Source organism: Odontesthes bonariensis, chromosome 1 (assembly GCF_027942865.1).
Source record: "Odontesthes bonariensis isolate fOdoBon6 chromosome 1, fOdoBon6.hap1, whole genome shotgun sequence".
NCBI lineage: Eukaryota > Metazoa > Chordata > Actinopteri > Atheriniformes > Atherinopsidae > Odontesthes > Odontesthes bonariensis.
The window spans coordinates 2348489-2372827 of NC_134506.1; the positions used below are offsets into that span (position 1 = coordinate 2348489).

Genomic DNA, 24339 nt, shown 5'->3' on the forward strand with positions numbered 1-24339 from the left:
ACAAAAACAGCACCGCAGTAGCAGCGCGATCATCCAGCAGTACCGAAGAAGACGAAATTTCGACCGAAAGATTTGTTACATGCACATATCTTCTGTTAAGCATGAGGAAACACAGAATTTCACCTGCACAAGGTGGAATGGAAGGAATCAGAAGGAACAAATAAAGAAGCACTTGCTGAGTTCTTATGCGATGCGTGGCTACATGCTGCTCTTACAGTGGTTACTGGGTGTGACACCACAAGGCAAAAAGAAGACATTTGCTGTGGCATGCGAGAAAGATGTCTACCTGAAGACTTTCAGAAATCTGGGGACTGAATTTAACTTGGACCACTCTACATTTGCATTATTTTGCAAATATGTATGCCATTTGTACGATCAGCCAACCGCAGAAAACATCAATGAGGCTAGGTACAAAGCTTTCTGTATGGCATCATCAGCCTTGCCAGAATTATCTATCCCCCCAACAAGTGATGCCCTCCACCAGCACTGCAAAAGGGCAAATTATCAGGCTAAAATAAGAAGGTCATGTGTAAAGCAAAAGATTGGACTCATTTGAATCGGTGGTGGAGAGGAGGACACTGAACAAACTGTTATCCATCATGGATAACCCCACCCATCCTCTCCACCAGCTGCTGGTTGGACAGCGGAGCTCCTTTTCCAACAGGCTCATCCAGCTCCGCTGTCACAAGGAGCGTTTCAGGAAATCCTTCCTACCAGCAGCCATCACCATATACAACACCTCCCCTCTGGCTGGAAGAGAACTTCAACCTCAATAGGCTTGAAGTCTCTCCTAAAAAACAATAACAAAAAACAAAAAATACTGTAGATTTGTATATAGCAAATGTTTATTCACTATTTTTTATTTATTTCATATTATTTTATATTATTTTATATTTATTTTATTATATTCTATTTGCTTGTTTTTTACTACTTTAATTGTTTTCATATACTGTATGCTGCTGCAACAAAACAATTTCCCTAATTGGGATTAATAAAGTATTAATAAAGTAGACTTGTGCAGGTGTTCCAGCTGTTCAAACACCACAAAGGAAACAGAGGATAAAGAAGATGACAGCTGCCCTGACACTGACAGTGAGGAGTAGTGTATGTGTCTGCGCGCGTTTTTTTATGTTTTTGTTTTACCTTTATTCTATTCCATTTGTATCATTCCTTTTATTATGGTTATGTATATAAGTTTATGCCGGTTGATGTGTATGCCCTACTTGTTTTGATTTTGTTATGTGTTGTATAGTTATAAGTGAATAAATCAGTAAATGAATACCTGAATGGTAAATGGCTAAATTGGCTCAATTCAGAAATACATGAATGAGCATTATCGTTGATAATTATTATTTTATGTTCACTTTAAAATGATATTTTGCGAGATTCCTTTCTGTAGGTTAGTTTTGACAGCATCAGACAGGTTGTCATTTTTCCAGTTTGTTGTCGTAAATCGGCAACGTGATTGGTCCAGCGCGGTCACGTGGTGTCTTGTGACGTCAAAATCGTCATTCAGCCCTGCGGAAAATATCTTCAGAAAACGTCTCGGTTTAAAAAAAGTACAGGATTCTGTGACGCGAAACTTTTTTTATATGTGCAAAATAAGTTGGTCATTTTTATCAGCTAACGGGCATGTAGTTCGGAGAGCACGGAGCGAGCCTAAACGAAAACGGGGTTCACCTTACGGCCTATATACGGTTTCTCTAATTTGGTACATCGCCTGCGATTTTCCACTCTTCCTCGCCAGTCACGATTTTATATCGTCAGATCGCGCACCCCTAGGCGAGCTATTACATATATTTTTGATCTTAAACAACCTTTAACACCAGTAAGATACACCAAATAAGATAAAAAGAATATACCGTAAACTTTTTCATCTTCTAAGACTTACTGCACTAAAGCAAATTACAAAACTATGGAAACAAAGTAAACAACCAGAGGTTCAGCTATGGTATAAAACAATAGAAAGTGTTCTGGAAATGGAAAAAAATATATTAATTTCTAGAAATTGCTCAGAAAAATGGAAGGAAATGTATCCAGACAATCTGTGCAATAAAATGCGCCTATATCTTCAAAACAGAACAACAATATAGGCTACCAAATCTTTCATGAAGATATCCACAAAGCTTATGCATACCCCTACACACCAACTCACTATACCGGCACATACAATTTTATTCAATACAACACCTACACTACACACACACACACGCACACACACACACACACACACACACACACACACCTACAGGTACGCCACTAAATTTATTTATTTATTTATTTATTTTTCTATGATGTCATGTGTCAACTGTCTAGTGTCATTTGTGTATCTTTGTGGAAAAAAAAAAAGTTTATATGGTGGTATGTTGAAATATAATGGAAAAGAACTGTAGTTTTGCATGGGCATACTATGAACTGGAGGAAGAGAAAGAAGGACGAAAAAAATATATATTATATATATATATTTTTTGATGATGATGATGAAAATGTATATGTTGTACAACTCTACCAATAAACAAAGTAAAAAATGTTTTAAAAAAAGCACGACATAGTTCTGCTGCCAAGAAACCTTTGGAAATGAATCCACCGATGTATGTGTGCACATGGACGTGCCTGCCCGCACAGGCCTGGTGGCAGGGAGGAGCGGCAGGAGGGGACTTCCAAAGAAAGGTTGGGAATGAATGCTGGCTGTGTGTATTCCCAGCAACAAGCTGTCCGAGTGGCACAATAAGACTGATCAGTCTATGTGGTCTCGGACGTCATCATGAGGAGATGCGACTGATACAGACACTTTCTCCGTCATCATGCTGCTGACGCCAGCATTCAGAATACTGATACCCAGTAAATCATAACTCAAACCAAAGCTTTTCCGCACAATAGCCGCTTTCGGACAGACCGTTCTAAGAAAGTAGTTATCAGAACTACCCTCCTCGAATTTCGTTCTGATAACTATCCTTCCCCAGCGGAACTGTTTCAGTCTGCATTCGCACATGAGTCGGGACCTGATAGGGACTGATGCGCCGCGCGCAGCCGTCTGCGTCAGTGACGTGTTAGCCGTTAGCCGTTTAGCGCCACATTCAAACACAAAACAAAACGGTAAAAGTAAGGAGAGAAGAAAAAACACCACCAAGAAGCTAACATGGAGAGCGGGGAGGCCACCGTGTTTATGGTCTGCATGATGGTGATATTAATCATGGACAATCACATCAGGCGTCTAATATCGAGGCTGAAAAAGCTCACAGAGAGAGTCAGGAGATACTTTTTCATTTCATGAAGGAAGAAAGGAGAGCAGAGCGCTGCAGACAAAGGAGACAACGTGTAAGTTTAACTTATTGAACACCCGCCGGTTGTCTCCGTGTCGTATGATGAAACATTTCAGCCGTGGCAGCATGACATGGGGCGTAGCTACCGACCACCACACACCTCCGTCAGATTCGTTCTATAAGAACCATGAAAAGACCCGACCTCGGAGAAGGAGCTAAATAGTTATAGGAACTAAGGGAGTTCCTGTATGTCCGAACACGGGAGAAAACGGCCCCGCGGATTAAAAGGTTATTAGAACTGCCAAAGGTTCCTACAGTCCGAAAGCGGCTAATCAGACTGCAGGGTCTTATGGTAAGTAAGCACTGTACTTTCAACAGTTAAAACAATGCCCACTCATCACACCTGCTGCTGTGTTCCTGTCAGCACTCACCAGGCTCCAGTCAAATCAGCTCTATATGGTCAAACTAGCTGCTCCACAATCTGGAATGACAAAAAGCATGAACCGCCAACTGATGTTTTTCTGTTAAACAGAACACTATGATCCCATATGGATCGAACTGGGTAGGACTCCTGCATGCTATGTTTGCCATCACAGACAGAATCCCCTGGCTGTGGGCGGGATCAGCCAACAGCTGACTTCCCTGCGTGTGTCCACTCTACCGGATCTACACTTCTATTCAAAGAGACTTCCAAAGGAAGCTCCTACAGGAGTTTAGACTACATATGATACTGAAGGAGTTCGCTACGAGCTTTCAGTTCAGAGGGCTTGGGATATCTTTTGGGGCAGATCATAATGACTGAGCTCTCTTCCAGAACACAAACATCTATCTGGAATTCCATTCGTGTGTTCACTAGTTGCTAATACAATATCCGATCCATGCACCAGTGAGATGCGCGATTTATGGAGTGGATCGTCTGCTTTAAACACCTTGATGGAATAAGGTAGTGTGCGGTGTGTGCAGCTGGAGAGAAGTGGTTCCCACCCACAGGTGATGGATGACTGTGTGAGCAGCCAGCGCTCTGCAGAGCTTCCATGTCCCTGTATAACATCAGCTCTGCCCACTGGGGACCTCAGCACTACAGACATCCAACCAGGGAAGTATCAGTATCAGTTCCACGCTCCTACGTGCAAAAGAAAACCAAACAAGACTGAGTCAAACTGTATCCTGGAATGAAAAAATATGTGACAGATGTCCCAACATGTTGGTGCCGCCCTACATCACAGGAAGGGTTTCACCCACATGCCAGTGCTTTGTCGTTTACACAAACTCCCCGATGGCAAACTTTGTCTTTGAAAGCACAATGTAAAGTGACCATTGTGACTCCATAGCTTTATAGCTTGCTACAAACAAAACAGTTTGGAACAGGGAGCATTGGGTGGTGTACTGGTGCTGCAGACGGGTTCAGTAGGGCTGCAGACGGGTTCAGTGGGGCTGCAGACGGGTTCAGTAGGGCTGCAGACGGGTTCAGTGGGGCTGCAGACGGGTTCAGTAGGGCTGCAGACGGGTTCAGTGGGGCTGCAGACGGGTTCAGTGGGGCTGCAGACGGGTTCAGTGGGGGTTCAGTGGGGCTGCAGACGGGTTCAGTGGGGCTGCAGACGGGTTCAGTAGGGCTGCAGACGGGTTCAGTGGGGCTGCAGACGGGTTCAGTGGGGCTGCAGACGGGTTCAGTGGGGCTTCAGTGGGGCTTCAGTGGGGATGCAGACGGGTTCAGTGGGGCTTCAGTGGGGATGCAGACGGGTTCAGTGGGGCTTCAGTGGGGCTGCAGACGGGTTCAGTGGGGCTGCAGACGGGTTCAGTGGGGCTGCAGACGGGTTCAGTGGGGCTTCAGTGGGGATGCAGACGGGTTCAGTGGGGCTGCAGACGGGTTCAGTGGGGCTGCAGACGGGTTCAGTGGGGCTTCAGTGGGGATGCAGACGGGTTCAGTGGGGCTGCAGACGGGTTCAGTGGGGCTTCAGTGGGGCTGCAGACGGGTTCAGTGGGGCTTCAGTGGGGCTGCAGACGGGTTCAGTGGGGCTTCAGTGGGGATGCAGACGGGTTCAGTGGGGCTGCAGCCACACACTGCCTGCTCTTCATGCTGCGAAACTCACGAGAATTCAGCCCTCTTTCCTCCCATTTCTGTTTATTTCGGAACTGTAACTTACAGTTCCGAAATGTTCCGAAATGTTTATGCTTACAGTCTGTAAGCATAAACATTTATTTACTTGCAGGGCGTACTTTCAGTGCCATGCAAAGGCAGAGCTGAGAAGATACAGACGACAAGCACACAGAGCTGTGGCCACAGGATATCTGAAAATACACAAGGCTGACCACATACTGGGCTTTCTGAGAGCACTCCACAACTTATGCTAACATTCTGAGCAGCTCAAAGCAGCTGACTTTTGGATTCCTGAATTCAGTGACAATGTGCTTTTTTCCCCAGCTTCAGTGTCCCAGCCTTTTGAATCCTCTCTGGAGCAGAAACCCATTCAAAAGCATGTCAAACAGACACTCTGCATTAAGCTCCATCCACCAGGCCGGCAGGAACAAACCCAGCATGGTCAAAAAAAAAACTTTTTTATAAGCTCACATTTGAAACCAATAGTAATGAAGCCCAATTCCACACATGAATCCGCAGTGAACATGTCACTAGTTGACTTTAAATAATTCCAGCCTGGTCCCAGTATGGCCGCTTCCTGCGTGGAAGAACTAATTGTTCGCTTTCAGACCGCGCTCCAGTCAGAGACAGCGGTGTTGAACACAGATAAGAGCGTGTTCAGGCATTGCCCATGTCAGTGTGGGTGGTTGACTTCCTGTGTATGGTGTGGCATGAACAAGCCTGTCTGATATCAGCCCTTTCAAAGCTGAAGCAACTAAAGCAGAAAAAAGGTGGCCTGTTCCTGTGAGAAAGCATACACAGAAACACAGACTCCATCTTTGTTGAGCTGGAACAAGCCTGACATGTATTCCAGGTTTTCTGCCCCGTTTAAAACAGTCCTTACTACCAAGTGTTGCCATGGAACGGCCATCTTTGTGAAACTGCTGGGAACAGCTCACTATTCTCAATAAACTGCGAAAGAAGCCAGAATGGTTTTAATGGAAACCAGTAAAAGCTTGTGATTCCAATGTCCAGTTAAATGGGATGAAAACACAGCACACTGATTACAGAGCCTCACCTGTGCACCTGGGTTGGCACTTTTAAACTTTTGTATTTGGAATGCCGTGCTTTACGCAGCTGCACCACTGTGTAATCTCAGTCAGATCATCTCAGTCAGATCATCTCAGTCAGATCTCAGTCAGGTCGCAGTCAGATCTCAGTCAGGTCGCAGTCAGATCATCTCAGTCAGATCGCAGTCAGATCATCTCAGTCAGATCGCAGTCAGATCGCAGTCAGATCTCAGTCAGGTCGCAGTCAGATCATCGCAGTCAGATCGCAGTCAGATCTCAGTCAGATCTCAGTCAGATCTCAGTCAGATCGCAGTCAGATCGCAGTCAGATCGCAGTCAGATCGCAGTCAGATCGCAGTCAGATCGCAGTCAGATCGCAGTCAGATCTCAGTCAGGTCGCAGTCAGATCATCTCAGTCAGATCGCAGTCAGATCGCAGTCAGATCATCTCAGTCAGATCGCAGTCAGATCGCAGTCAGATCGCAGTCAGATCGCAGTCAGATCATCTCAGTCAGATCGCAGTCAGGTCGCAGTCAGATCGCAGTCAGATCATCTCAGTCAGATCGCAGTCAGATCGCAGTCAGATCGCAGTCAGATCGCAGTCAGATCATCTCAGTCAGATCGCAGTCAGATCGCAGTCAGATCGCAGTCAGATCGCAGTCAGATCATCTCAGTCAGATCGCAGTCAGGTCGCAGTCAGATCGCAGTCAGATCATCTCAGTCAGATCGCAGTCAGATCTCAGTCAGATCTCAGTCAGATCGCAGTCAGATCTCAGTCAGGTCGCAGTCAGATCTCAGTCAGGTCGCAGTCAGATCGCAGTCAGATCGCAGTCAGATCGCAGTCAGATCATCTCAGTCAGATCGCAGTCAGATCGCAGTCAGATCGCAGTCAGATCGCAGTCAGATCGCAGTCAGATCGCAGTCAGATCTCAGTCAGGTCAGCCTGAACACCAGATGTTACACGTCAGTGCCAGAAATGATATTGCTGTGATGAAAAGACGACGCGCAGAGAGGTGAGGCTGCAGTTTCTTCTGCCATTCATCTGGCTCCAGTGCAGAGGAAAAATTCCTGCCCTCAGTCTTAATGGAAAAACCTGGTTTCATTACTTATATATTGCAAAAATAAATAATGAGCTCATCTGTAGGGACTATTGATCCTAGGGACGTCCCGATCCGATCACGTGGTTTCTGACTCGATAGGACTCGGACGTTTCATCCAATCAGGGATCGGATATATAGCCTATCTATACATGTATATTTATTCTCATTATTTATTTTATCAGAACTATAATATTTCAAAACAAATGGGAAAAAATAACAGCTTAGTATTTCCTGTTATGTGGTGGTACAGAGTCAGACCGTCTCAACCATAGACATAATATACGCAGACGCCTCATAGACTGACGCTGCCTGTTGGAGCTGACGCATCAGTGCGGCCGCCATCTTGGATGGGTCTCCAATAACCCCACATTGTATTTATTTCCACTGAGGAGGGTGTATATCCCCAACTACAATAATCAGAACTCCCAGAATTTTTATGTCTACGGTCTCACCTCCACACAGAAACATGCAGCATGACGTCACTTTGCTGCCGTAAAGCGAAGCAGAACACGGCAGCAGCTTGAAGCTGGGGGCCGAATGTCTGCGGTGTGGAGGTATTTTAAAGTGGAGGACAAAAACGTTGTGATTGCAAACTGTGAGATATGCAAACTTGGGATTTCGAGAGGTGGCAAAGGACATGGCTAACATCCCTGATGAGAACAGGAACAGGCTCAAACCTGACAAGGTAGAGATGTTGGTTTTTATCAAGAAAAACGTACATTTCCTTCTGTGAAGCCAGAGGAGGAGAGGAAGAATTAGGAGTGCAGTTAAAGCACATTACTGGCCTTACTTTAGGACACTGTGGCACTTTTATTTGCTTATTTGTTTCCATGCCTGCAGGTATTTCAGGTTGAGCTGCTGCTGGTTTTTATATTAGACATTGTTGCACTGAACTACAATGTGAAGAATTTGTTCATTACTTGATTACTTGTTTTGTTCCAGCTACCTCACAGAAGTGCTCTGTTTATAAGTGTTTAATGATAAAATAAGTGAATAAAATAAAAAGTTAGGGACATCCTGGATCTCTTTCTTCACCGTTCTTCATTTTTTTAATGGACTGTAGAAGTATCGGATCGGGACTCGGTATCTGCAGACACTCAGAATCGAATGACTCGGAGGCAAAAAAAACCTGATCGGGACATCCCTAATTGATACCGTACTTCTAACCACACATTGTAAGTGTGCAACATAATCATGTCAATTAATAATGACAAGAATGGGAAAAATGCTGAGGCCACGGCGGCTTTTAAACGTTCAAATTCTGTTAAAGATGGATCCTCTGCTAATACACTCACCATCATGCCCCTTTTGAGATACAGTGGCACAAGTAAGAAGTTGATCTGTCTAACATAACGGAGGGCATGAACCTATGAAGGAACAACCAGATAAAGATGTTAAGAAAGCCAGAGGCTAAAAGCAGCCCTGCTTCAGGATCAGCACTCAGATTACTGATGTGATGCAGAGACAACACAAATTCAGTCCGCTTACCCACTGCTCTCAGGGCTTTGGGATGAGAACGCAAAGGCAAACAAATTCATCAGCAGAGATGATACTGCAGTGGAAAAAACATTTACACACAGGCCAAACTCTGACAGCTGGAGCTGAGAGAGGGCACACGGCAACAGATTTCAGAGCGAAGAGGATGATGTGTGACAACCAACACAGGTGAGGCGCTCATCCACCAATCAGAAGTTCATTTGGTCGGCTGAGCCCTTGTCCGCATGTTTGAGGGCGGGAAACTAAAGCCTGTGTGTTCCTGATGTGGAAGCAGTTGCATGGTCAGAACATGTGTATCAACATTAGGGATGGGAATTGATAAGATTTTTACGATTCCAATTCCATTTTCAATTCTGCTTAACGATTCGGTTCTTTATCGGTTCCCTTATGGATTATCATTTGGAGAAAAAGGACAACAAACCGGTCGATTAGCATCAACTTTGTTTAGTTTAGAAGTAACATGAGTCATGACCTTACAAACCCAACACAGGGCTCCAGAGTGCGACCAAATTGGTCGCATGTGCGACCTATTTTCTCAATGGTGCGCCTAAAAAAAATCTTAGGTTGCACCGGTGCAACCACCCGTTCGAGGGAAAAAAAAAAAAAGTCTACGCGACTCTGAAAGTCTCCCTGTGCTTCAACAACAGACACGTTAGACCCATATCGTGGTCTAAACCAATCAGAGATAGTGAAGGGCGGGACCCCCTTCTGATTGGCCCGTGTACGTGTGTACGTTTGAACACGTGCTTGCTCAGACAGAGAGGTGATGAACTTAGGCCCGTCAGATAAACAGTGGATGTAGCCGCGGGTGATAACATGAAAAGAACGATTGACAACTTTTTGGTTAAGTTAAGGCCTGATTCGTCCGAAAATAACCACAACCAATGCTCTGACACGGAGCCATCAACCTCCCACGTTATGTCATGCCCTGGTCCGGAGCTAGCATCAGATAATGAGCTAGCATCCAGAGCTAGCATCAGACAATGAGCCACATACGATCGACTCCGAGCCAGAACCAACTGAAATTAAAAGGGGTAAAGTGTATACATTTCAAAGAGTGGCTTGACCAGTTTCCCTGGCTAAGATGCAGTAAAGCCGATAATATAATGCACTGCATTTACTGTAAAGTGTGGCAATAGTGCATTTGTGACTGGTTCTAATACATTTCGAATTGAAACGCTGAAAAAGCATAACGCATCTATGAAACACATTACCTGCTCAGTGTCCCCTGTCCCCGCTGCCTTTCAGCGGCAGGCAGCAGCTGAAAGCACCTGATCGTTCAGGAATGCGTCAGTGTGTACGGCCGTATCTTGAGGAGAGGAAGACCGGTGAATATACTGATATATATATTTAACCCAACTACAGGAGTTGGCCATCCGGGGGGCATGTGACTGCAATGGAGGATAGTCCATAAGACATTGAGCCATGAGATGTTCAGTTTCAAGCCCTTAAAACACTTGCAATTTTAATTTAGATTTTCTTTTTATTTAATTTATCTTGAGATGTTTTAAGTTTAAATTTCAGGTCAGTGAAGCACTTTAAGCACCAACACTTTTTCAGTAAGTTTCAGTAAGTTAAGTTCAGTAAGTTTGTAGAATTGTGCTTCAAATAAAGAACTTTATTTTGACCAGATTGCTAGTTAACAGACATTTATGGACAGCGATTTTAAAATAAATAAATAAATAAAGTGAACCTGTAAAACTGCAGTGTTAAATGCAATGCGTTTGAAAATTTGGGTGCACCTAATCTTTGTGCTGGTGCACCTAAGAAAAAAAGTTAGGCGCACCAGTGCAACCAGTGTAAAAAGTTAGTCTGGAGCCCTGCAACAACGGTGAGGTCCACATTGGTCTATCCTGGCCTGGGTAATTGAACTCTTCCCTGCTCTGGTGAAAGGAGAAGCTGGAGGTAGAGGTGAACTGGGGGTAGTACCACCAGCCTCTGGCTCTGAGCCAGTCAGGCTCTGTCTCTCATGATTTCATCTAAATGTAATGCCTGAGAAGGCATTCATTTAACCTTAACCGTTACTAACAGCAGCTTTTACAATGAGGCAAATGGCGCTAACATGATAGGCAGTGTTTGTTTGTTAGTTAGTTACTTAGTTAGTTACCTGCAGTGTTAGCCGAGGACATGCTAACGTTGCTGGGTTCAGATTCACCGACGTTAATCATTCATTCATAGTTATTGCATGTTGGTAGTATTTCCTCCTTTTGGTGAAATATTCACTTTGCAAGTTGCCCTGTTGTCGTCTTTTTTAGGGATGTGTAATCAAACTTTCGAGCGTTTGTACCGCTTGGGCGCCATGTTTACTGTTGGCTGCTGGCTGCGCTGGACTCGCCACACAGCGTTGCGTGGTGACATCATTCGCGCCCACTGGAATCGATAAGGGAATCGTTTGCAAAATCGCCAAATTGAATTTAAACACTGGGAACCGGTTCTCAACAAGAACCGGTTCTCGATTCCCATCCCTAATCAACATACTGTAGAAATTCCCTTTGAGTGGCTGTAATGCCTATAAAAGCAGAGTCCAGATACTGCCCCCCTCTCTGGTGTAGACAGTTTGGTGTGGGGATCCTGAGAAGTGTGTGTGTGCGCAAGTGATCAAATCCTACCTCATAGGACCAGACACACTGGACCCTGGCAAATCTCCTCACACACCGGCCCACCTCCACGTCCTCATGAGTGGTATACATCTCCTGTAAACACTCTCGGATGTGGGGCACCATTCTTCTGAGGACCTCCCGGCTCATGATGACACCTGGGCCCCCCATGCAGAAATTCTCCCCAGGTTCCAGGGCCAGTTTCCCGAGCTCATCCCGGGCCCCCATTCCTGTCTGGCCTAAGAAAATGGCCTCACTGCTGTTGAGGCTTCGCAGGAAGCTCTCCAGCTTCTCGCTCTTTATGTACACGTCATCATCTGCCCTCATGAACCACTCATACTTGTCCAGGTAATGGTCATGCATGTACTTAAGCATCATGAAGGATTTCTTCTGGGGCGGGTATGAATCGTCCACATTCTTTAGAGCTACGATGGGAATTGGGATGGAGGTGTCAGACCCCTCACTGGAGAAGAACTCCACGCGACCTGGAATTGTTTGCGCCCACGTCCTGTAAACACAACACAAACAAACACAGAAACATGTGGTCACTTTCAAGCAATGACTTATCCCACCCTAAAGACCGGAACCATTTGGTTTCTGCCAAAACTTATATGAAATGAGTCAATATGAGCCAGAGACTCTCAGCTTTAATTCAGAGGGTTCATGATTGGTGTGTGTGTGTGTGTGTGTGTGTGTGTGTATACACATGTATAGATGTATAGTTAGATAGACAGTTAGTTAGTCCTGGGTACAAAGTAAGAATTGGACAACCTCTATGTGACCTGGGGGAGAAAATGTCAATAAAAATTATTCCTGAAATGCTGAAATGATTGCTTTTTTTTTTTTTTTTTAAACACATTTGCGAGGTAAAGAAAAGTGATTAACATCAGTCTAAAATCTTCTAAACACTTCCAATTAGCTGAGCTATCCCGTAAAAGGCTGCTTGTTAGTGACAGAGTGAGTTGGTAAAGAGAAGACAGTCTCTCACTGTCAGCCAAACGTTGTCCTTCGGGGGTTTTTCCCCCCCAGCAGAGCCAATTGATTGGGGGGGGGGGGGGGGGGGGGTGGGGGGGTGGGGGGGGGGGGTGTGACTCCAAATGCTGGTCTCTTATCAGGAAACATGAGCTGCCCTGGAGCAGCTCATAGCCGCTTTCGGACTGTAGGAACCTTTGGCAGTTCTAATAACCTTTTAATCCGCGGGGCTGTTTTCTCCCGTGTTCGGACATACAGGAACTCGGGGCTTTCTCCCTCAGTTCCTATAACTATTTAGCTCCTTCTCCGAGGTCGGGTCTTTTCATGGTTCTTATAGAACACATCTGACGGAGGTGTGTGGTGGTCGGTAGCTACGCCCCATGTCATGCTGCCACGGCTGAAATGTTTCATCATATGACACAGACAGAACCGGCAGGTGTTTAATAAGTTAAACTTACACTTTGTCTCCTTTGTCTGCAGAGCTCTGCTCTCCTTTCTTCCTTCATGAAATGAAAAAGTATCTCCTGACTCTCTCTGTGAGCTCTTCCAGCCTCGATATTAGACGCCTGATGTGATCGTCCATGATTAATATCACCATCATGCAGACCATGAACACGGTGGCCTCCCCGCTCTCCATATTAGCTTCTCTGTGGTGTTTTTTCTTCTCTCCTTACTTTCTGTTGTGTTTTGTTTTTGAATGTAGCGCTAAACGGCTAACACGTCACTGATGCAAACGGCTGCGCGCACCGCATCAGTCCCTATCAGGTCCCGACTCATGTGCGAATGCAGACTGAAACAGAAGCGCAATTATCAGAACGAAATTCGAGTAGGACAGTTCTGATAACTACGTTCCTATAACTACTCTGTCCGAAAGCGGCTCATGTTTCCAGCACAGTTCTTAAAAGTAACCTCGTCGACGACATGGAAAAGCCAGTGTTGAAAGTGAAGCCATCCCTCTGAGCCTCTAACCCGGCTTCATCATACCACCCACAGACAATGAGATGTGCCCATGTTTAACACTGCCTCCACAGTGTTTGACAGATTGCATAGTTTGGATCCCAAGCCCTTCCCTTCCTTTTTCCTCCCAATCCTTCTTGGTTCAAACAATGTTTTTGGTAATTCAACATCATGAAGCAAACCCTCTGTAGGTCTGTTCATGATGGGATCTACAAAATGTGTTTTAAAGACACTCATGAGCTGAGTCCAGTGAGCACTCGCTTCTGCTGGATGTAAGAGAGACAAAAGGTCCACTGAAAGGTAGCTTTAATGGCTGCAATGATCCCAACAGCATCCAACCACCACCACCTTCCAACACTGGTGGAAATGAACAATCTTTCACTTCATTGGAAAACAGCATTTGGTAGAGACCTTCAGTCATTAACCCCAGCTGGTCCAGGCAGATGGCTGCCCTTCCTGGTTCTGGTTCCGATGGAGGTTTCTTCCTGTTAAAAGGGAGTTTTTTCTCTCCACAGTCGCCTCGTGCACGCTCAGGACGGGGGATTGGATCGAAGAGTTTCCCTGCAATCTGTAGGTTTCCTTAGCTAGGAAATTGTTTTTGAATTGGCTCTATATGTATGCATTTGACTTATTTGGAATTAAATAAATTGGATCCGAATGAACAATGATTGTATTAGATTGAATTGGATTCTAATTGGCTTGAATTGGACTGTATCTTTGAAGTGTCCTGAGATGACATTTCTTGTGATTTGGTGCTTTATAGCCAAAACTGAATTGAATCATATGTGTTAATTGGACACCCAACAAACTCAACATGATAAGGATGTAAGAATAAGGTGGTCTCAGGTGACTTCAAGTAAACCGTGACCCATCAAACTTAAACTGATGTGTACATTTTCCGGGTGTCAGAATGTTGTCATTTGAAGAACACAGCAGAAGAAGGAGTAGAAGCAGTAAGTGAATGAAATGAAAGGTTCGGAATGTTGTGAGACTCTATCAGCAGTTTTCCATCATGTGAGAAATCCGGGAAAATGCTGTGCAGTGTCACAGTTTTTAAATATCTGCAGTGGTATGAGAACGGACACAGACTGTAACAGGATGCACACAGTGATGGCTTTATACTGGTATGAAAGGTAGATATTTTCAGCAGGCTCTGCAGCTGTAGGAGCAGCTTGGTATCTGGGAACAGAAGTGGGCGGACAGCACTGGGTCATTTTGACCCCATGATAACTGTCCATAGACCAGAATCTCTTTTAGTTGTTAATGGTGTTTTTGTTATTACATGGTACGGCTCCCTGTTCAGTCTTTTGGTTTTCCATTCGGGATAGTGCCACATAACTGCTACTTCTTTAAAATGACTCCTTCAGCCAACAGACCAAGCAGTGTGAGACTACAGTACCACTGAGACACTGCAAAGCGCTGACTGGTCAGAGATCATCGTGTGGGCGCACACCACGGATACCTGCCGTCAATGCTCAATCAAGCCGCCCAAAGTCCAGCACATCATGTACAACATAAATCGCACGTCTCATTCAACCAATCGCACATTGTGTGTATGACCAATGAAAACACGGGTGTCTTCATTAACCATGAATATGAGTTACAGACTGTATTTTCAAACTCAGAGCTGTTTTCTGTGGGGCTCAACCTGCCAAAGGACAGTCAAACCATCTGAAGTTAAACAAATGAAACATGGAAGAGCGATGCAGGGTCCAACTGGGCACTGCTGTACCATCTAATGGAAGAAACACCACCCGAATTCCTGGTGCTGTCTTGGATGTTTATGCCTGGTCCTAAAGCTAGTAATCATGTAAAAACTGTAATATTTAAAGACATTTTCTGAAAATTGACAATAGCCTTAGCTTGATTTCAGGTATGTCATCTCCATGCTAAATGTATGTGTGCTTCTGACTGATTGGTAGAGGCTGTACACGAATCCATCCATCCATCCATCCATCCATCTTCTTCTGCCTATCCCATATCCCAGAGGCAACAGCTCTAGGAGGGAAACACCACATCCCTCTCCCAAGGAAAACTGTCCAGCTCCTCCTGGGGATCCTAAGACATTCCCAGGCCAGAGACCATACATAATCCCTCCAGCATGGTCTGGGTCTGCCCCAGGACCTCCTGTCAGCTGCACGCACCACAACGTATGACATGTTTTGTAGGATATTAATCAGAAGATTCAGTACGAGCAGAATGAAGGAGCGTCACCCAGCTTTTAAATGTCACAGGTGTGGGGGTGAGGGGAGGTGGGATTGCTATGAATCCTAAACCGTTCAAATCATTTCCTGGGATTTTGAATAGTATTTTCACTAACGAAGATATGCTGCCTCTCAAGTTTACATTCACATGGTGGAAAGCCCACCCTCTTTCTATTCTTAGCTTTTACCCATCAGGACATCATTTAAAAAAAAACAAAACCCTGTAAGATGAGCAGCTACAGAACAACTTACACCGTGTCATTATCTATTAAGTAAAAATCTAGCTAAAACACCGAAAAACTAAGTGAACCCTTACTGCTTCCACATGAATTAAGTTAATAAGTATCAGCCAGCTGCTGCTGATCAATGCTCTGATTAACTGATCATCAGTCAGTGTGAGCAGCTCTATGAAAGCAGAAGTTCTGTCAGCATTCAGGTGTATGTTAACACGATGCCAAGGAGGAAAGACATCAGCAACGATCTCAGAGAAGCAGCTGTTGCTGCCCATCAACCTGGGAAGGGTTAGAAGGCCGTTTCCAAGCTATCTGGAGTCCATCGTTCTACAGAGAGAAAGATTATTCACAAGTGGAAAACATTCAGGACGGCTGTCTATCTCCCCAGGAGTGGACGTCCCAGCAAGGTCACCCCAAGGTCAGAAACCCAAGAGCTACATCTCAGACTCTGCAGGCCTCAGTCAGCATGTTAAAGGTTAAAGGTCACCCAAGGTCAGAAACCCAAGAGCTACATCTCAGACTCTGCAGGCCTCAGTCAGCATGTTAAAGGTTAAAGGTCACCCAAGGTCAGAAACCCAAGAGCTACATCTCAGACTCTGCAGGCCTCAGTCAGCATGTTAAAGGTTAAAGGTCACCCCAAGGTCAGAAACCCAAGAGCTACATCTCAGACTCTGCAGGCCTCAGTTAGCATGTTAAAGGTTAAAGGTCACCCCAAGGTCAGAAACCCAAGAACTACATCTCAGACTCTGCAGGCCTCAGTCAGCATGTTAAAGGTTAAAGGTCATGACAGCACAGTTAGAAAAAGACTGAGCATGTATGGCTTGTTACAGATTAATCCCTGAAAACAGCACTCTTTGATCTTCACAGATGTAATACTTCTGCCTGACAACATTTAGATTCAAAGATGCTTTAATGTGGAACTGTTTGGCATATGTTACCATGGTGATCTCGATCCAGATTAAAAGAGAGATAGTGGCCCAAACCCCTCAGTTTTAAGGAACAGAGCTTTGTGTGCCTTGGCTCTAAAAATACACAAGAATATCAGCAGAAGTGTGCTGGAGCCCCTCTGAATGTGGTCCGAGCAATCAGGTGTGAATCCCATTCTCTGACTCTTAATCCATCCTGACTGTGCTCACGCTGGCATTTCGTGCCACACGCCATCCAGTGTGCATCCAGTGTGCATCCAGTGTGCATCCAGTGTGCATCCAGTGTGCATCCAGTGTGCATCCAGTGTGCATCCAGTGTGCATCCCTTTGGTGAAATATTCACTTTGCAAGTTGCCCTGTTGTCGTCTTTTTTAGGGATGTGTAATCAAACTTTCGAGCGTTTGTACCGCTTGGGCGCCATGTTTACTGTTGGCTGCTGGCTGCGCTGGACTCGCCACGCAACGTTGCGTGGTGACATCATTCGTGCCCACTGGAATCGATAAGGGAATCGTTTGCAAAATCGCCAAACGATTCCAAGGAATTGAAACACTGGGAACCGGTTCTCAACAAGAACCGGTTCTCGATTCCCATCCCTAATCAACATACTGTAGAAATTCCCTTTGAGTGGCAGTAATGCCTATAAAAGCAGAGTCCAGATACTGCCCCCCTCTCTGGTGTAGACAGTTTGGTGTGGGGATCCTGAGAAGTGTGTGTGTGCGCAAGTGATCAAATCCTACCTCATAGGACCAGACACACTGGACCCTGGCAAATCTCCTCACACACCGGCCCACCTCCACGTCCTCATGAGTGGTATACATCTCCTGTAAACACTCTCGGATTTGGGGCACCATTCATCCAGTGTGCATCCAGTGTGCATCCAGTGTGCATCCAGTGTGCATCCAGTGTGCATCCAGTGTGCATCCAGTGTGCATCCAGTGTGCATCCAGTGTGCATCCAGTGTGCATCCAGTGTGCATCCAGTGTGCATCCAGTGTGCATCCAGTGTGCATGTTGGCATCTGGTGTGAAGAGGCGCTCAGTCAGTGTTTGTGGACAGAGGTGTGTCCAACAGAAGTCAGTGCATTTTGATAGCTCCAGCATAAACAGCCAGCTTCTTGTGCAGTCTCTGTAGTGAGCACTTCACACCTCAAAATGCAACACTTGACATAAATAACAAGGCTCAAGCAGACAATGTGATCAGTTCCAGCGTCCGTCCCACTGGGGAACTGTATAGTCTAAGCTGTTTGGAACATTCTTACTTGCGAAGCCATTTTGTTACAGCCCGCCAGTTCAAAGACCAGTGAGCCCTTTCCTATTGGCTCATTTTAAATGGATCATGGAAGACGTGGTGAGAATCCAGCTGTGGGTCCACACCCAGCTGTCTGGGCTTATCACTTCACTTGTTGCTTTTCCTTGGATGCTAAGACCAAAAGCAGCACCATGTGGCACTGAACTGACATCTTTGCCACATGATAAATCGACACTGTTGAGGCAAATAATACCAACCACTGAAAATACATTGAGCATAGGGCTGACGGCAAATAATCGATTGGTCGTTGGTCGACCAAAAAAATTACCAGTCGACTAAATTCCATTGGTTGATTGGTCGCAGGAAAATCGTCAAAGGGCTCCCGGGACTTTTAATTTGAAGGGCTTGACAAAGGAAGACGTCAAACAAATCAAAACGGTAATTTCGTGTCACAAGGACAGAACGATCAGTTAGCGCGTAACCCGTCCTGGGGTAACGTCCAAGAAGTTCGTTGTGCAGGGCACACTTTGCAGCGGTGCATCAATGCGGCTCTTAAAAAAGATCCCATTTGCCGTGTCATAGCAGCTGCCAGACGTCTTGTTGGACATTTTAAGAAAAGTGCCAAGGCTACAGCGTCTCACTGAAAAACAAATACAACAGAACGTTGTTGAACACAAACTCATCCAGGATGTCTCCACGAGATGGAACTCCACTGCAAGTTGGAGCGCCTTCTGGAACAGAGGTGGCTGGTCACCGCTGTACTTTCTGACCCCGTTACCACACACAGATCACGGCCGCGCTGTCATCCTCGTGCAGCAACAGGTTTATTTATTTTATTTTGGTGACGTCTTTTCACGTTTATGAGCATGGGCAGCGTGGCAGAGAGATGCATTAACATCTTGTGAAAGCAACTCGGTAAGTGTGACCATCGGCTTCAGCACCGACACTGTCTGTTATCCTCCATTGGACCGTGGTGAGATCCAAATCGCGGTCAGAATGTTCAAACTCCGCCTGTCTTTCTGATTATTTTTTGTGACACATTCAGAATGTCAAAATCTGAAATAATTTGCCCGTGTAAAGAGAGGGCAGACTTGAAGCACCCAGCTTGTGCGCTTGTAAAATTCTGCTTGTCAGCCAATGGTCACTAACGTCGGGTTTTTTCTCACTCTCCGACAGAAGAACTGAGCAGTCAATTGATTTTTGTGTAGGCTATAGGCCTAGTGTTTAGACGAACCAGGAAACATTTTGGTAAATGCTTATAGATGTGGCAGCCGGGCATTAAAGGTAAATGTTGTTGTTTAAAATAAAAAAAAAATAAAAAAAAAAAAAAAAAAAAAAAAAAAAAAATCAAATTTTTTTCAATTTTTTTTTTTTTTTTTTGGGGGGGGGGGGGGGGGGGACAGCCCTAATTGAGCATGCAAAGTAATGATTTGGAAATATGAGATAAATTCTGAGGATACTTCATAACTATTCTATGTGCTTTTAAGTGGAAGGCGTTGTTTAGATCATATTAAGGTTCCTTCTAAAACTCTCTAAGAATTACAGACGCCTTCATCGACGAGACAGAAAAAAGAGGAAGCGTGCCTTAATGTGAGGCTACAGCTGTCCAAAGACGTTTCACACATGGACTGCAGCCCTGAAGCACTCTGTAGATTCTCCTGAGGCGCCGCATGTCAGGAGGCAAATGTCTGCAACACTGACTTCTTGTAGAGATTACCCTGCCAGCTTCCTGGTTACAAGTCTGGCAGATCAGCATGTGCGTCTGCTTCTGAATACAACAGCAAATCCTCCAGAGTGTTCAAGGCGAGCAACCGTGCGTCTGCCGTGAGAAGAGGAGCTGCTTCATTCTCTTTTCTGCCAACCTGTGTGTCGAGGATGAGTATGTGCTCCTGACACCAACACAAATCCAGTGATCAGCACGACTGCCCTGCCATTCAAACGTTCATTTCCAAAGTGTAGATTATTTTCAATCAGAATCCGGTCCTCCAGCCTGACGGCCCTCTGGAGAGTTTCCAGCTGGGACAATAGCCGCTTTCGGACAGACCGTTCTAAGAAAGTAGTTATCAGAACTACCCTCCTCGAATTTCGTTCTGATAACTATCCTTCCCCAGCGGAACTGTTTCAGTCTGCATTCGCACATGAGTCGGGACCTGATCGGGACTGATGCGCCGCGCGCAGCCGTCTGCTTCAGTGACGTGTTAGCCGTTAGCCGTTTAGCGCCACATTCAAACACAAAACAAAACGGTAAAAGTAAGGAGAGTAGAAAAAACACCACCAAGAAGCTAACATGGAGAGCGGGGAGGCCACCGTGTTCATGGTCTGCATGATGGTGATATTAATCATGGACAATCACATCAGGCGTCTAATATCGAGGCTGGAAGAGCTCACAGAGAGAGTCAGGAGATACTTTTTCATTTCATGAAGGAAGAAAGGAGAGCAGAGCGCTGCAGACAAATGAGACCAGTGTAAGTTTAACTTATTAAACACCCGCCGGTTGTGTCTGTGTCATATGATGAAACATTTCAGCCGTGATAGCATGACATGGGGCGTAGCTACCGACCACCACACACCTCCGTTAGATTCGTTCTATAAGAACCATGAAAAGACCCGACCTCGGAGAAGGAGCTAAATAGTTATAGGAACTGAGGGAGAAAGCCCCGAGTTCCTGTATGTCCGAACACGGGAGAAAATGGCCCCGCGGATTAAAAGGTTATTAGAACTGCCAAAGGTTCCTGCAGTCCGAAAGCGGCTATTGGATCTCCAGAAGGACTCCAGTGTGTGTGTGTGTGTGCGTGTGTGTGACAGAAAAAAGGCTAAAAGGCTGCTCAGACTAAAGGCTGAGTTATACTTCTTTTAACTGCCCTTGCGCTTGCTTCATTTTGCTTTGCCGGCGGTTGCGTGTGCTGCGTGGCGATTCACCGCCAGGACAGTAGGTGGAGCAGCGGGTTTTTTCAATGACAAGCCTACTACGATGAAAGGAAATTCACCGCCAGGACCTCTTCGGCAAGTCTCTCTTCGAGTGGATTCATCACAGACATAATATATTATATATATTCTGTCTATGGGATTCATGCTTCTTCTTCTTCGCTTTCTACCTTGGCGTTTGAAAACAGCGGTCTTTTATTAGGGGATGAAACCGGAAGATGAACACGCCGCCGGATGTGATGTAGATAGTGGCTTGTGCTCGCGTCCAGAGTGGCTACTCTATAGCTCTGCTCGCGTCTTGCGTCTTGCGTGAAGTTTAGAAAATTGAGGTGACACACGCAAGCACGCAAGGGGGGGGCTTGCAACCGCGCAAGGGCTTACGTTGCGTCTTACGTTACCGACTATAAACCAGGCTTAAGAGGTGCAGTGTGAATCTGTGGACTGAAGAGTGCAGCCCATTTACAATCTGAAAACCTTTAAACATCTGGCAACTGATGAAATTTAGCATAAAAGAGCAGTAAAACATTTGTTTACAATCACATAAAATGTCTGCATTTCTGCCAAAGAAAATTCAATTCAGTTTTATTTATATAGTGCCTAATCCCAACAAATGTCATCTCAAGGCACAAGATCAAACCCAGTTTTTAAGACAAAGGGTGCACTTCCCTTCTCCATCAGTCTAATCTCCCTTTGCTGCTCCACACGTATAAATGACTGTCAGAGGCACCAGGACATATCACACACGTCACATTCACAGTCACCCAGCTTCCAAACTTCCCTGAGATCCCACTGAAACAAACAATTCATCGTAAAACACTCAATCAGGGAGCAGAGAAGAATGAAGCGGCTTCAGGTTGAAGACATATGGCTTTGGCTTTCTTGTAATTCTGCTGTTGTGTCAGTGTTTTCTGGATAAAACAGGATCCATTAGACTGAAAATACAAGAATTCTGGTAGTTTCAGACATGGTCCTTTTAACTAACTAAAATGCTACAGGGAGGGGAGATTAAAAGCCTTCCTGAGGGATGGGGGGCTCCTTCTCTCTTTTTTGCAAACACTTAATCAAATCAAATCAAATTTATTTGTATAGCACATTTCATGTACAAACAATTCAACGTGCTTTACATAAAATAAAAGCATTGCAGCAGGGAGTGGAAGAAGCATTAAAAATACATGAAAGAATATAAAGAGAAACAAATAAAGTCCAGAGTTCTCCGTTAACCGGCAGCTTTTACGGAGATACAGCATTTACATTTTTGCACCAACTTAGTCAGAAAATATATTTCACGATGGAAACCGTTCACTTGTAATCAATGAGTAGTTGAAATGAGAGCCGTTTTAGCCCTTTAAACTGCCAGCTAGCCGGCCGGGATAAGCAGCCTGTACCGCAGGCCTGCGCACCTAATTCCTCAGAGGGTTGCTTCGTGTTTTAAACCGGGCCACAGGAGCTTATGGAAAAAAAAAACTAACATTCATTTGCTACACTTTCAGCTGGAATTGTGTTAATATTCGCTCTGCATTTGCAATAAAAACCTGTGTATGTGAGAGCCGCACCACATACCTGTGTGCTGCCACGGCTCGGCTGTTCAGGTACTTCTGGGCAGTCATGACGCCGACGAAGAGGAAGTTACTGGACCTGGAGCCCGGTTTGTCGGTCGCCGGTGAACCGTTCACTTGAGGTGCCCACAGAACTCCTCCGTGGCCTTTTGTCAGACCCCCGTTTAACCCACAGGCGGCAGGGTTTGCTTTTCGCTTTTGTCCAGCTTTCTTCAGCTCGGTCGCTCTGGGTAAAATCAGTCTGGAAGCCAGAGTGAACCCGACAACCAGTCCCAACAGAACACTAAACCATGCTCTTCGACTTCGACCAGCCATTCCCCAAAACTTCACCAGCTCGCTGTCAACCTTCACTTGATTCAAAACAGCGTATCTGTGAAATAAGTTGATGTGATAAAAATGTTAAAAGCGAATGAAAAAGATTTTTAAAAAACGCCGCGGGTTGTTAGAGTTCCTATGGCTGGTGAAAAACGGGCTCAGACACACTGCCTCATACTTGAAAAGCCCTTTTCTTCCAGATGCCTACGTTGCATCGCAGCAGTCTCCTTGAAGCCGCCACCTGAACCGTTCTTTGCCGCTGCTGCCTCGGATCTGTCCGCCTCGAACGACCGCAGGGAAAATTTAACGCCAAAATACAAACGGGGCTGTTTTCATCTTAGCTTTGAATAGCGGATCCCGTCTCGCCATTCTTTCACAGTAGCAAAGAATGTCTGACGATCGCTGCTGTCGAAGGGTTTAACAGTGGTTTGACCCAACGGACTTTCCGTAGAATCGCTTTGACCCGCTGACGGTGCGTTCACGTTTCCCCGGAAACCCCGACATTTACCGTTTTCCTCGTTGCACGCGCCCGTTGGGTCGGACAGTGAGGGGTTTTATATCCGCAACACTAACACAAATAACCGCCATCAATGTACACGTTGCATGATTTAAATCCGTCTGCAAAATGAGCAGATCAATTAAATTTTACTTTTTTTCTCTTTGTGTTGTCTTTATCATTGATCTTTAATATGTAGCTACTTCTCTTTTTTTTTTAGAAAATGTTAGAAAAAAGATTGAGAAAAAGAGCAAATACACAGTTACAGCTCGGTGACCTGCTGCCCCCCCCCCCATGTGTTGGAAACTGGTGCCTTCTTGTTTGGTTTAAGAGCAGGGGTCTTCAACGTTTTTCAGGCCAGGGACCCCCAAACTGATGGAGAGTTGGAGCAGGGACCCCCCTACTATTTATATGGCATACAATTGTGTTTTATATTTAACGGGGCCTAGTGCCGTGTATAAACATAGCTACTCTGTTATTGTACATTCAATACTAAACTATTCAAATAATACACAGGTTAATATATTCATGTTTTTATTTTAAACATGTGCAAGGTACAGGGTGGCCGTGCCACTGCCATTTATAAACAAACATCTTGCATACAACACTGAGCTATTCAAATAATCCACAGATTTTAACTTTAAACATGCATGTAGATGGGACAATGAATCCTCAAACCATCTGTGGATAGCACACGTTTGCACACAATTTGTGAGAAAAAACTGTTTGAAAAAAAAGAAAAAAAAAGAAATGTTAAAAATCGTCTAATCAACCAAAGATTTTGCGACCCCCTGCAGTACCTCCGCGGACCCCCTGTTGAAGACCTCTGTTTTAGACGGTAAAGCTGGACAATTGTTTCATGTCATTTACTTCGAGTATGATTAGTTTAAGCAGAGCTCTTGAAAA

General features: G+C 45.1%; 1 protein-coding gene across 1 annotated transcript in view; it reads right to left on the reverse strand.

Moving 5' to 3' along the window:
* The window catches only part of chsy1 (chondroitin sulfate synthase 1), a 64020-nt gene extending 40642 nt beyond the window's left edge, over positions 1 to 23378 (reverse strand). Inside the window, exons 1-2 of the mRNA XM_075461126.1 lie at positions 22627 to 23378; positions 11615 to 12110 (exon numbers count right to left, since the gene is read on the reverse strand). Coding sequence (XP_075317241.1) covers positions 11615 to 12110; positions 22627 to 22937 — 807 coding nt within the window. The 5' untranslated portion in view covers positions 22938 to 23378. The remainder of the gene's footprint in view (positions 1 to 11614; positions 12111 to 22626) is intronic.
* Positions 23379 to 24339: the final 961 nt, after the last annotated feature.